Genomic DNA, 12,176 nt, shown 5'->3' with positions numbered 1-12,176 from the left:
TTTCCTGCAATGTCATTACCGAGCGCGGGTTGTGTATTTTTTTTCTGCAACGTCTTTACCTTCATATCCGCATGATTCACCAAATAAAGCATTTTACTGTTTAAAAGGCAGGGTATGAATTTAGTTAAAACGTCATAAAATTTTATAAGAAGCTTTTCGGGCTTGACAAGATTTGATTACGTAACCAGTCAAGTTCATTTTTGTTTTTATTTCTTAATAAAAAATCTACTATCAAATAATGAGCCTGATCAAGGTTACTGAGTAAGAAATACCGGATTAGATTTTTGTACTCGTTGATCCAGTGACTTTGAAGACATACATGTAATTGTAACTTCTCATCCATTTCAGCTCAGAATGTAAGATACATCATAGATCATTACATGTTTTTTTGGGAACTGAGACGATATCCTTAAATAATTTATGTTAACGTTCGCATGATTGCACTTTTGAGTAAAATTGTTTTTTGGATTTTTTAAATAAAATAATGAAGTTTCGTCAAAATTACAATATGTAATGGGTAAAACGAAGAGATCAGACCTGATTTAAATTTATTGTCATAATATTAAATGATTATGGTCCATCTTTTAGGTTTTACCGACAAGATGTTATTATTCAGTGGCGTAAGAAAACTGATTTCATACACATTGTACTCATAGACCAATGTAAGCAATCGTGGAAAAGTGGAATGAAGTTACATAAGCAATGCAGAGCGAGAATTAGGACTGTTATTACAACAAACAAAAAATGTATAATTCATCAAAATGTACATTATTATTAAAGATAGAACATCATTATCCTTGGAAAAACACCTATTGGATCTGCCTATTAAATGTCAGAATTTTTTGTACTTTTAGAAGTTGTAATGCAAAGTTGCCTTTAGAAAGAGGAAGATGGTTAGATATACCTCACGAAATCGTGAATGTACCATTCGTACGTGTACTGAGATTAGAGACGAATTTCATTATTTATTTCATTGTACAGATGTAACAATTCAAGATAGGATAGTTGTATTCATACTTTTATAGTTCTACACACGACAAAATGTTTACAAATTTTAACAATTATTTAATATTAGTAATGACATTGTTGATAAATCTTTGTGAATTCATTAAAACTATTGCTGAGAGGGTAATTTTTCTAAGTTAATGTTCAATTAATTTTTCCCTTTTTACTATTTTCTACCTTCAACCCATGTAATGTATTATGTGTATTATTGTTCATTGGATTTTTCCCAATACTGTAAATTATGCACTTTAAAAGAAAATAAAGAAATTGTCATTGTCATTAATGCTTTATTTGTATCTAAACTTAACTAAGTTATTAAGGCCCCTCTTTTTTAAAAAGGAATGACTTACGATCGAGAGTTTGCAAATTTAAAAATACAAAACCTAATTAATTGCAAGACAACCATTGATAAGGAACTAATTTGTAGAACAACGTAATACTGCATGTTTTTAAAATGCTTTTATTTACTTTCTTTTTGTAGCCCTGAAAATGGAAGATACACGGTATGTTTCAATAACTTTCTTCACACTTATATATATATATATATATATATATATATATATATATATATATATATATATATATATATATATATATATATATATATAACACATTTATTACAATACCTTTACATAATACAATTACCTGTGACAAGTTATTTTGTTTTAATCAAATAAAAAGGACAATAAAAGTAAAGTTAGTATTAGTCTCTTTGAAACAGATTCAATAAAAATATATTTATCTATTCTATTCTATTATATAAAAATACCAAAGATGAATAAGGAAATACATGTACATGTGCAAAAAAACCAAATCTAACAAAGTAAATTTCAATAGAATTACTACAGTATTCTCAATATTGGTTTTTAATTATTGTAATCAAATATTATGATTATTTAATATCGTTGGCTAAACTCAAGCCATGGCATTAGAATTTTATCGAATGAAATAGTAAAACCAGAAATTGTTTTTATTTTTGGCCTTAATAGACATCAATGGAGATGCAGAGAATGACTCAACTAAATATTACCAATTTATAAAAAAAATTCAAAGCACAGGAATGACTATTGATTAAAGTATAATCAAATTATTGTTCAAGTAACAAAAATTGGAATGCATTCTCTTTCTAGATTTCAACATTGTAACAACTTTCTATATCCTTCACGTACCATTTCCTTCCCCATTACGATTATTGCCCTTGGATCCCGGGGGTGACGGTGTGGCGGATCTACTCCCTTCTGAAATCGGGGGCAACATGTGTACCATGGCCAGACCTGCCATCTGCTTATCTGTGGGGTGATAAAATCATCGCTGTTACACACACCTTTGTCATTGTCATTAACATAAGAATGTTGGTACCTCAAGATTATGAACGATATAACATGTATATTCATACAAAAAAGAGGAAGAAAATACTTTTGCTAGAATATTAAGTCCCTCTATCTTCTTCTGGGAGTATAATAAGTTTAGATATTTCATTAATATAACTAATTATGTATGATACTATACTGCGTTTGTGTATGTGCATATATATAAAATAATAATAACCTTTTGCTTTATGAGTCTAAAAATCAAAGTTCTTAACTAAAAGTATGCAATAATTTAGGGTTAATTAAAGAAATTTTTATGTAGGTCAAATTCAGACAGAGATTGTTTTTAATTTTTATTTTTAGGCAATGTATACTTGAGTGACATTTGTTTTATTGGAAATATACAATACATATAATTGATGTCCTTTCTAATATAATTTACAGCCATGTTTTATGTTATATTTATTAAAGTAAAATATATCAAAAGGAACACTGCGAATAAAATAGACACGGAAATTGGGCTTTTGGAGGAAAAAAAATAAGATTTGGTTTTAAACAACAAACACAAAACTGACCAAACCCTAAAATTGAAAGTTAGCTGAAAAGTCAATTTTACAAGTATCCAGTTGATGATTTTCAACTAATAGTGTTACATTAAAAATTAAAAAAAAAAGTGTTAAAGTGTTTTAATAAAGTAAACAGCCATACCGTTAGCCAATGAAACCATAGATACAAAAATACAATAAAGATTAAATAAATTTAAATTAATTAAATGTAAGACTGAATAAAATTAGTGTTATATCCTTTTGTAACGTTAATGATCATTCATTACGGCTTTGTTCCGTTCACACTGAATAAAGTAATAACATAAAAAGACCAACAAGTTCTACAATACTTAAATACATGTACTTGAAATATGAACAATAATAGTTATAATATGCTTATCATGTTATGTTTACCACCTATGTATATGTACGTATTTACACAAAAGACAATATAGTGTTCTCTTGTTAAAAAAACAAATAAAAAAACAAACAGAGAAACCCTACCATTGCACCAAATCTCATCTTAAATTGTTCACACTTAATAAAGCTGCAGAGCTAATATAATAACCAACTTAACTTAATTTGTATTTGCAATTACTTTTTACCGATATTAAATGTATACGTTGATATTAAAACATATTTTATGTACAGCCATCATCTTTTTGAAATTGGATAATATTCCTTCTCCATGTACTTAATATATTAATAACACTGTTTGTAAATATTTATGTTCACTCATGCATTTTTGTAAACTTTTTACAACTAGTTTTTCTTTAATCTGATTGAGCCAGGGTATCAAAATAATCTGCAACAATTTAAAATTATTTCATAGTTACTTTTAAACTGCAACATAGATTTTTCAACAAGATAATTTTGTATTTTTATTTCAATCTCCAATATTTCAGTTTAATTGACGTTCGTTTTATGCTGTTTTTATGTTTGTTCACTTTTGTAAATCGTGTAAAATTTGTTTGAATTGTTTTCCCGTTGTCTAAAATTTGTCTTTAATAAAATAAATAATCCTTGTTTACCCACTGTACACATCTTTTTGAAAATTTCAAAAAGAAATTCGCCATGTTGTTCACTGATTTCTCTGAAATCCTCCAGGGTCATTTGAAGAAGTCGCCGGCCATCTAGATCTTGGAAACTCTCCACCATATTGTGTGTGGCCTCAGAGTCCATTTTATATTCCTCCGCCACATATTCCAACCACCGTGTCAACTCTACCGATGTCCAGTTACTGGGATGCAAAGCGGCCCAGCGCGGAAGGGAATCTACCCGTTTGGAAATTCAAATATATTTGCTTTTTAAAATATTGGCTAGACTACCGGGTAAAACTGGTTAGATATTCAATGAAAAATACAAAATATTAGACTCATAAGACAATATTAAACGTTATTGATTTTAAACATTTCAAAACATAAAAATTGAGCACTGCTAAAATTCACTATCGCGTTTATTTTCTGAAGAGATTTTTAACATAAACTACTACGGATATTCAAATAAAATTGACAATCAATGCCCTAAAAGCTAAATTAAAAAGAAACCAAAAAATAAAATGTTTCCCAATGAAACTAAAATGCTAATTGTAAATATACCTTTGTCCAGTTTGACCACAATTTTCAAAATCGCGTATGAGCCGAGATATCATACCCGGTTTTTCCGACGAAAAAACTACCAATACATAACTATCCAATGACAATCGAGAACTAATGCATTTTTATCAGCTTAATTTTTTTTTAGATACTAGGGGGTTCTTTTTTACGTAATAGTTATTCTTTTTCTAACCAGGAACATTCTTAAAGTCTTTCAACAACGACTTACTCATGCGAATGATGGTATGACAACGATCGATACACATGTAGTATCGTTAGGAGAGTGTGTTGTATTTCATGAATGAACGACAACCCGGAAGATTTCTGATTGGTCAATGCTGTGGGAATTTGAAGAGTTCGAACAAAGAGGAAGTATCCTGCACGAACTCGCGCCAATTTTTGGTTGAACTAAATGACCGGGATTAACCAAACAAACATTTGACAAGCCCACTGCGATAACAACAATCGGGATCCGGGGATCAGCCCGAAATTGATTACTTGGGTTTTTCTTTTTTTGTTTTTGTTTCTATATCGAAAGGTTACAAAGTGTTTCGTAAATTCTTCTGTAGATATCTGTTTTACTGTTATAGGGTAAGTTTAGTTGCTATTATTGAATCACTGACATATGTTCAAATAAAAATCATGTTTCATTTTTCAGAAGTGCATTCATTTAATTTATCTTAGTAGTCTATCTTGTTTAATTTTTTTGATCCGCCCCTTCAAACTCAAGGCGATCTCTTCATATATACCTTACGTAAAAAATATTGTGTATGTGTATACAAAATGTATGAGCTACCTATTATATTTCATGTTAACATTTTTATCACATTTAATTTTTCATGAAGAAAAGGCCCGGATCCGGAGTAACATTTCTCACCCGAAACCAATGCACTATCCCCCCCCCCCCCCCCCCCAACATACTTTTTGAACTAGGCATTCGGTCATCTACCCCTTATCCGTAGGGGAATAGGCTCTTATATACATTATTTTAAAAAGATTTCTCTTGTATATACCTATCTTATTACTTACTCACAATGGAGTCCGTGGGTGGGTGAGGTGGTGTTGTTAATGTAAATCCACTACATTTCAAGATCTGCAACCGACTGACTCTTTGTTACGCTCTCTTTACGGATGCTCTACCCGTGGCATGATTTGTCTAAAAGCCTGTAATAGTCATACAACAGCACAACAATGAATGAAAAGAGGATGGTGAGGTTAAGGATGTTTGAGATTTCATTTTTTTTTTAAAACTACATGAACATTATTTTACACAATTGTTGGGGGTGATCCGTGGGTAGCTATTTCCTGAAGTTTGATATGAGCAATAACAATAATTATATTTGTTATGGGTTCCATTAACTTACGGTAAAAAATCATCTAAATATTTATTAACTGGGTGCAAATTTACAATTTGCATGTTTTACCTCATAAAATCTCATTAAAAGGCACGGTTATAAAAATGTACTCCAGGGGTCCACTTCAAACACATTTGGCAAAGAAATCTAAATTACTTTTAAAAGTAAAAAAAAAAAAAAGAATTAAAACATTACACGGTTTTAACATTAAAAAATCTCTCTTTCTTGACAGTAAAAAAATTACATGTATATCTGAATAGAAAAATGCAAATGATACCCCGATTATTCTCATATGAATTAATAACCACCTCCCTACCCCATACCGAATCTTGCTTATGTACAGTATATACTGTTTACTATAATTATTTACTATTGAAATACGTAATATTAGATAGTGTCTTGGCATATGGCAATTTCTATCGCCGTAAATCTGCATGTATCCCTGTGGAACCAAAAAGTTAAAGAGCTGACGATTTTTAATTAGCCGATTCTTAGAAAAAAATATTCGTTTTTAACATTTAATAATTTAATTTCTTATATGTCATCCGGTAATCTTACAGAAGAACTTTATATCTGTTAATACAATCACGATTACATTCCATTTGCAACAGTTGTTTTTCTTTTATTGGAGAAATTAATATTGTCCGTAATGCCTTCGATTGTGTTTAATATATCCAATCTGCAGTAAAACACATTTTTCTCAGTCGAAAAGTACAATACACTGTACGTGTTATCAAAATTTTGCACGGACTCATTGCGTTCTGCTCAGAACAAAAATGAAATATTCATGAAATAGAATCCTTATATGAAAATTCGTAGTGACTTCTATGAACATGAACAGGGTCCTTTCACTATTTATGAAAATAAACTGTCATGTCATTTAATTATCTTTTAATTTATAAAGTCTGACATGCACTATAATTAATGAACAAAAACACCACGCTTTTCTTAAAAATTAGAAACAAATATGCCGAATGGTTCTTTCATCTACTGGCATCTTATTCAAACTATGAGCAAATCTAGGTTAAGGGTAAGAACGGATTTGTCCAAATTTCAGTACATGTAGTGTGTACCTATCTTGGAAATGAGAACAAAAATGGTTTGGTCATATCACATTTTACTTTTCGTGATTCACGTTACATGTACGTTGGTCAGAAACTGTGAACAATCGTGTTTTCCAATTCAGAGACTAATGAGAATAGCTGCCAAGTACTTAAAAAATTAATTTTTGGGGAAAAAAACTTTTGTCGCTCTCTTTATATACTTATTTTTGGTCGAAAATATACATCAAGTTTCAAACGTATTTTGTTTATTTTCAATTAAATTGATTTAGGCATTGATCAAAATTGGATAAACACTATGATGGTCTAATCTTTTTTCCAATCGCAGTTTTATAATAGAAGACATTTATAATTTTCAATTACCAAAGAATACATAAGTTTTTAATATGAGTAATATTAGATTTGTAATAGTTGATACGTGTTCCTTTGATATACTGTCAGCAGACATGTCGTTTAAACATTCATTTACAGGAGTGCTTTACAACTTACTTGTATTACTTTATAAGATAAAAATACAGAAGACGCAGATGCAAGAATATATATACACTAGGAATCCGTCCTAACTAAGTGGATTTAATTTTTTGCAAGGAAAATACTAATTTAATATTCACATGATTAAAAGTTTTCTTTAAAAAAATGATTTTTCTCCACAGCGACATTTTTATTTCTAGTTTGAAGAGTGCAAATACAATGTAAAACCTTGATATTTCTGAGATTAAATATACCGACTTTCTTACCCCGAACCAATTTTGCTTATGTACTTTGATTAGTAATTACAATCAAAACTACTACTTTTTGACTGCAGTGACATCTTAGGAACAATTATAAAAAAAATTAATCACGATTTTACCAAACTCCTGAAAAAAAAGTCGAATGTAATATCCCTTTTTCTTAATTGCACCCTGTATTGGCTGTAAGGTTATGTTATGTTTTATTTGTCAATGCAAGCTGGATTATCTTCCATTTGCAACAGTTGTTTTTCTTTTATTAGATAAAATGAAATCGTCAACATAACGATATTTACAGACTGTAGTCAAAATGGGTTTTTTTGTCAACCCATAAAATAAACTTAAGGTACCTGTTATCTTAATTTTACATTTTGCAAATATCTTACTATGCATTCTGTATAGAAATATTTTAGATATCCATGTACAAGAATAGCATCATATGAAATAATTAATTATCAATTTATATATACTGGCATTGATTCAGCAATGGAATAGACGAATTCTCACTCCTATTGGAAGAGTAACCGTAATTAAAACACTTATATTGCCGAAGCTTAATCATCTTTTTATCTCTTTACCAAACCCCAATAAAGAATTTTTGTCATCTTTGACCCAAGAACTCTTTAGATTTCTATGGAAAGCCAAGTGTGATAAAATCAAATGGGAGGTTGTTACCCAAAAATATGTTAATGGTGGACTTAATATGGTCAATATTGATAATTTTTTAGTATCGTTAAAAAGTTCCTGGATACAAAAGCTCTTTAGAGGAGAACAATCATGGATTCATATTTTTTTTTGCAATATATGGTGACACTGTTGTAAGAAAAATTCTGGATTTTGGTGATGATTCTATTAAGAAACTTTAGATAAGACAACCAAAAACTTTTGGGTTGATGTTTTAAAATCATGGTTGTATGTACTGGCATCATATATTGGTAACTTGCAAAATTCTTATAAGGTTACTTCATCTCCTATATGGTACAATTCTAAGATAACGGTTGGTAAGAAAAGTTTGTTTATAAAATACTGGTATGAAAAGGGTGTAAAAATTGTTAATGATTTCTTAGATGATAATGGAACTCTTCTACCAAAAGAGATGTTTGAAAACAAATTTAACATTAGTCATGTAAGTACAATGCAATATAATACCATTATAAGTGCCATTGCAAAGTTTTTAAGACTTTTAAGTTTCACCAAATAAATGTATTGCTATACTCTTGGTCCAGTTATACCATTGTATTATGAGCCATTGTTCTTTTATAAAAAATGTACCAATATTATCTATAAAAATATTAACACTAAAGACAAAACTCCAGCTTCTGTTGTCAGATGGATCTCTGAAAAGTCACTTAATGGTTATTAAGAAAAAACCACCAAAGATGTATTCAAAATATGTTTTAATGTGACCAAAGATTCTGCTGCTCAATGGTTCCAGTATAGGATTTTACACAGAATTCTCCCAGTTAAAAATTATCTAAAGAAGATAAAAGCTACTGATAACGATGATTGCACATTCTGCGGGAATTCTACTGAAACTATTGAGCATATTTTTGTTTGTTGTTCCCATTCATTAGCTATGTGGAATCAGTTTAGTATTCACATTTATAGTACTACTTCAGAAAGAGTTGATTTCAATATATCAAATGCCATTTTTGGAAATTGTCCTCTTCTAGATACAAACATGGTTGTGAATTTCCTTATTTTATATGGAAAACTTTCATTTTTTATTGTTCTACACAAAACAAACTTCCATGTTTATCTGGTTACTTAAAAGTGAAATATGAAATTGAAAAATGTATATCTTATAAAAATTCTGAAATGAAATTATTTGACAAAAGATGGACTTTGTGGAGAAATATTTTTCAAGAGTAGACTCGTATACTTTCTTTTCTGTACGTTGTATCAACTATAATCCTCAAGCTATTTATTGTATATTCTTGTTGAGATTGTATGAGTGTGTGTATGAATGTCTATGTGAAAATTTATAAATTGCAAATAATAATAAAAAAATTATCAATTTATACATTCATGCATTTAAAATCAAAAGAAGACTTTGCTGTTATATAAATAAGAAACAAATATTACTAGTATATTGGATCTACCATCTACTAGTATCTCATTCCGTTTATGAGCAACTCTGGGTTAATGGTTAGAATGACTTTGTCCAAATATCAGTACGCTTAACGTGTATCTTTATCAAAATCGAGAGGAAGATACTAGCAGTAGTACTTTGATCATATCATACTTCCTGAACTTTCCGTGATTCATGTTACATGTACATTGGTCAGGAACTGTATACAGCCGTGCAATTTTATCAAAGACTAATGATAATTGCTGCCAAATAACTTAATTTCACAAAATAATTTCTAATTTTGTTCCTTTTTAAAATACATATACATGTTTACTCTGTCATCTATTTTTGAACAAAATTTGTTTCTTTTTGATTTAATTAAGACATTAATTAAGATTACATTAAAACTAAGATTGAGAGAGTTTTATCTAATTGTAGTTTTCTAAAGAAGGCATGCATAATTGTAAAATACCATAGAGCTCATATATGTATAATTCAATAGATATATGCAGAAATTGTCAGTTAAGTTATTCTCCAGAGATTCACGAAATCGTGTTATCAACTTTGACCTTAGTTGATCTTGTGAACACTATAAATAGATAGAAAACGAAGAATCAAAGATTATACACTATTGCAGTGGACAGCTTGAGATTACCATGAAGGTTTTTATTCTCCTCGCCGTTGTTATTGGTAATATATTCAAGTTAATTACATGCATTTTACTTTAAAAAAAAACAGAAAGAGCAAACAAATTTTAATTAAAGGGGCATGGTCACGATTTTGGTCAAATTCAATTTTACTGTTTTTATTATTTACAATGCTTAAGGAATGTATTTTTAATGATCATGTGAAATTTGAGAGTCAGGCGTAGAGTTTTGAGCCGGATCCAAGGCTCACAATTCTCTGTCATGTAAACAAGGCTCGTGCCCTGTTTTTGTTTACGTAGGTTCATTATACCAGTGAAAAATATTTTTCGAGGTGATTTGTCTATATATTTTTTTTTTCATTTTAAGCATAAATAAACAGTTCCTAACGTTTAACACAATCATTCAGGTCTAAAACTGGAAGATTCACTTCAACATTCAAAATGTAAACAAAAGCTTTGTTTACATAGCAAAGAATTGTAAGCTCTGTAACTCGCTTATAACTCAACGGATGAAACTCAAATTTTAGTTGCCTATTAAAAATGCCTTACTGAAGCATTGTAAACATTAAAATCGCACAAATAATTTTTTACCAAAATCCTAACCATGCCCCTAGTATTTATTGAGTTTGGACAGAATAAGCTTAATATATAAACCACGAAGCAAAATTCTAACATAGCATCAGAAGGATTTATTCGTTTTACTTTAACGTAAGAAAGCGCGTTACAACCCAAATTAAATTATAACGACGAAAACTAGTAAGAATGAAATGAATGTGGCGTCTTCGTTCCAGGTTACGTAGCAGCCGAGTCCTGCCGTGCTGACGGAGACTGTCGTCACACACAGTGTGACAATAACAGCCAGCTGCATTGCGTCCATGGACTCTGCACATGCACTGAAGCAACAGACTTCTGTAAGTCTAAAACTAAGTAGTATATAATATTCCATCTTTGCTAGCCAAAGGTTTTTGGTCCACTCCGCTCCCCATAAACCCAAGTGGAGTGGACCGAAAACCCTTGACTAGCAAAGAGGATGATATTCAGAACTGATAAAGGTAAAATGTGAAAAAAAAGCAATCTTATTATTCACTTTTGCAATCTAATTAAAATTAGATATTGACCGGTTTCAACTAGGTTGCTACACAAAGATCTTTTGTAACAATTTTTTTTTCAAGATTTCAAAAATGACTTATCATCAATCATTATTTTGTTACAGCATGCACATCCCTTGCTAACTGTTTGGATCTAACAAGCTGGGATTGCCCAAGAGACAGACGTCACTGCATCGACGGCAGATGCAGGTGTACACGAATCTAATCTTGATCCTTGATAAATAAATACTCATTTTTAGAAATTTAAATTATTTTTTTTTACTTTTTAATAGTGATAATTAAGAAAAATAGTTGACAGAGTTCCTTTGAACATTTTGTAAAGAACTTCTTGTGAATTGGCTTTGCCGTCACAGATCCTTTGCAATCAATTTGATCTGGAAACAACGTAAAACCCAAGCTGCCAGACAGTTTGATGACCTGTCACGTGCTATCATGCCTCTCTTAACATCAAATCAACATCCAGTAGACCCTTATTTATTGTTAGTTTCTGTAAAAAATATAGCAGGTGTCAAAGACTGCGTAAGTGAAACGCATTTCTTATGTGTGTCAATCCCTTGGTGTAGAAGAGATTTGATCGCCTATTATCAACTACTTTTGCTTTATCATTGGAAAATGGGACAAACCTTAGCACTGATAGGGTCGGTAGGCTCCACATTAGTCAGAATGATTTTATTATCTATCATAATGCTTATGCATCGGAGCCATTTAGGGAAATATCCTTCTTACTATCATCATGTTCATTAAGATAGTC

General features: G+C 30.3%; 2 protein-coding genes across 2 annotated transcripts; one reads left to right on the top strand and one right to left on the bottom strand.

Annotated features, from left to right (window-relative positions):
* Positions 1 to 1,449: 1,449 nt before the first annotated feature.
* LOC128168537 (ETS-related transcription factor Elf-5-like) lies at positions 1,450 to 4,816 on the bottom strand. Its single transcript, XM_052834741.1, has 4 exons — positions 4,685 to 4,816; positions 3,892 to 4,134; positions 2,175 to 2,294; positions 1,450 to 1,488 (listed from the first exon to the last, which is right to left on the bottom strand). The coding sequence occupies exons 1-4, from the start codon at positions 4,719 to 4,721 to the stop codon at positions 1,466 to 1,468; spliced, it is 423 nt and encodes a 140-aa protein (XP_052690701.1). The 5' UTR covers positions 4,722 to 4,816; the 3' UTR covers positions 1,450 to 1,465.
* Positions 4,817 to 10,269: 5,453 nt separating this feature from the next.
* LOC128168549 (serine protease inhibitor Cvsi-2-like) lies at positions 10,270 to 11,673 on the top strand. Its single transcript, XM_052834746.1, has 3 exons — positions 10,270 to 10,360; positions 11,108 to 11,227; positions 11,530 to 11,673. The coding sequence occupies exons 1-3, from the start codon at positions 10,327 to 10,329 to the stop codon at positions 11,628 to 11,630; spliced, it is 255 nt and encodes an 84-aa protein (XP_052690706.1). The 5' UTR covers positions 10,270 to 10,326; the 3' UTR covers positions 11,631 to 11,673.
* Positions 11,674 to 12,176: the final 503 nt, after the last annotated feature.

Source organism: Crassostrea angulata, chromosome 1, assembly GCF_025612915.1.
Source record: "Crassostrea angulata isolate pt1a10 chromosome 1, ASM2561291v2, whole genome shotgun sequence".
Lineage (NCBI taxonomy): Eukaryota > Metazoa > Mollusca > Bivalvia > Ostreida > Ostreidae > Magallana > Magallana angulata.
This window is presented reverse-complemented; position numbering and strand designations above follow the sequence as displayed.

Coding starts and splice junctions, on each gene's coding strand:
- LOC128168549 (XM_052834746.1), top strand. CDS start 10,327: ATGAAGGTTTTTATTCTCCTCGCCGTTGTTATTG. Junction 10,361..11,107: donor TCTCCTCGCCGTTGTTATTG/GTAATATATTCA, acceptor TCTTCGTTCCAG/GTTACGTAGCAGCCGAGTCC. Junction 11,228..11,529: donor CACTGAAGCAACAGACTTCT/GTAAGTCTAAAA, acceptor ATTTTGTTACAG/CATGCACATCCCTTGCTAAC.
- LOC128168537 (XM_052834741.1), bottom strand. CDS start 4,721: ATGTGTATCGATCGTTGTCATACCATCATTCGCATGA. Junction 2,295..3,891: donor CAAAAAGATGTGTACAGTGG/GTAAACAAGGAT, acceptor ATCACCCCACAG/ATAAGCAGATGGCAGGTCTG. Junction 1,489..2,174: donor TCGTAATGGGGAAGGAAATG/GTACGTGAAGGA, acceptor TTCCATTTTCAG/GGCTACAAAAAGAAAGTAAA.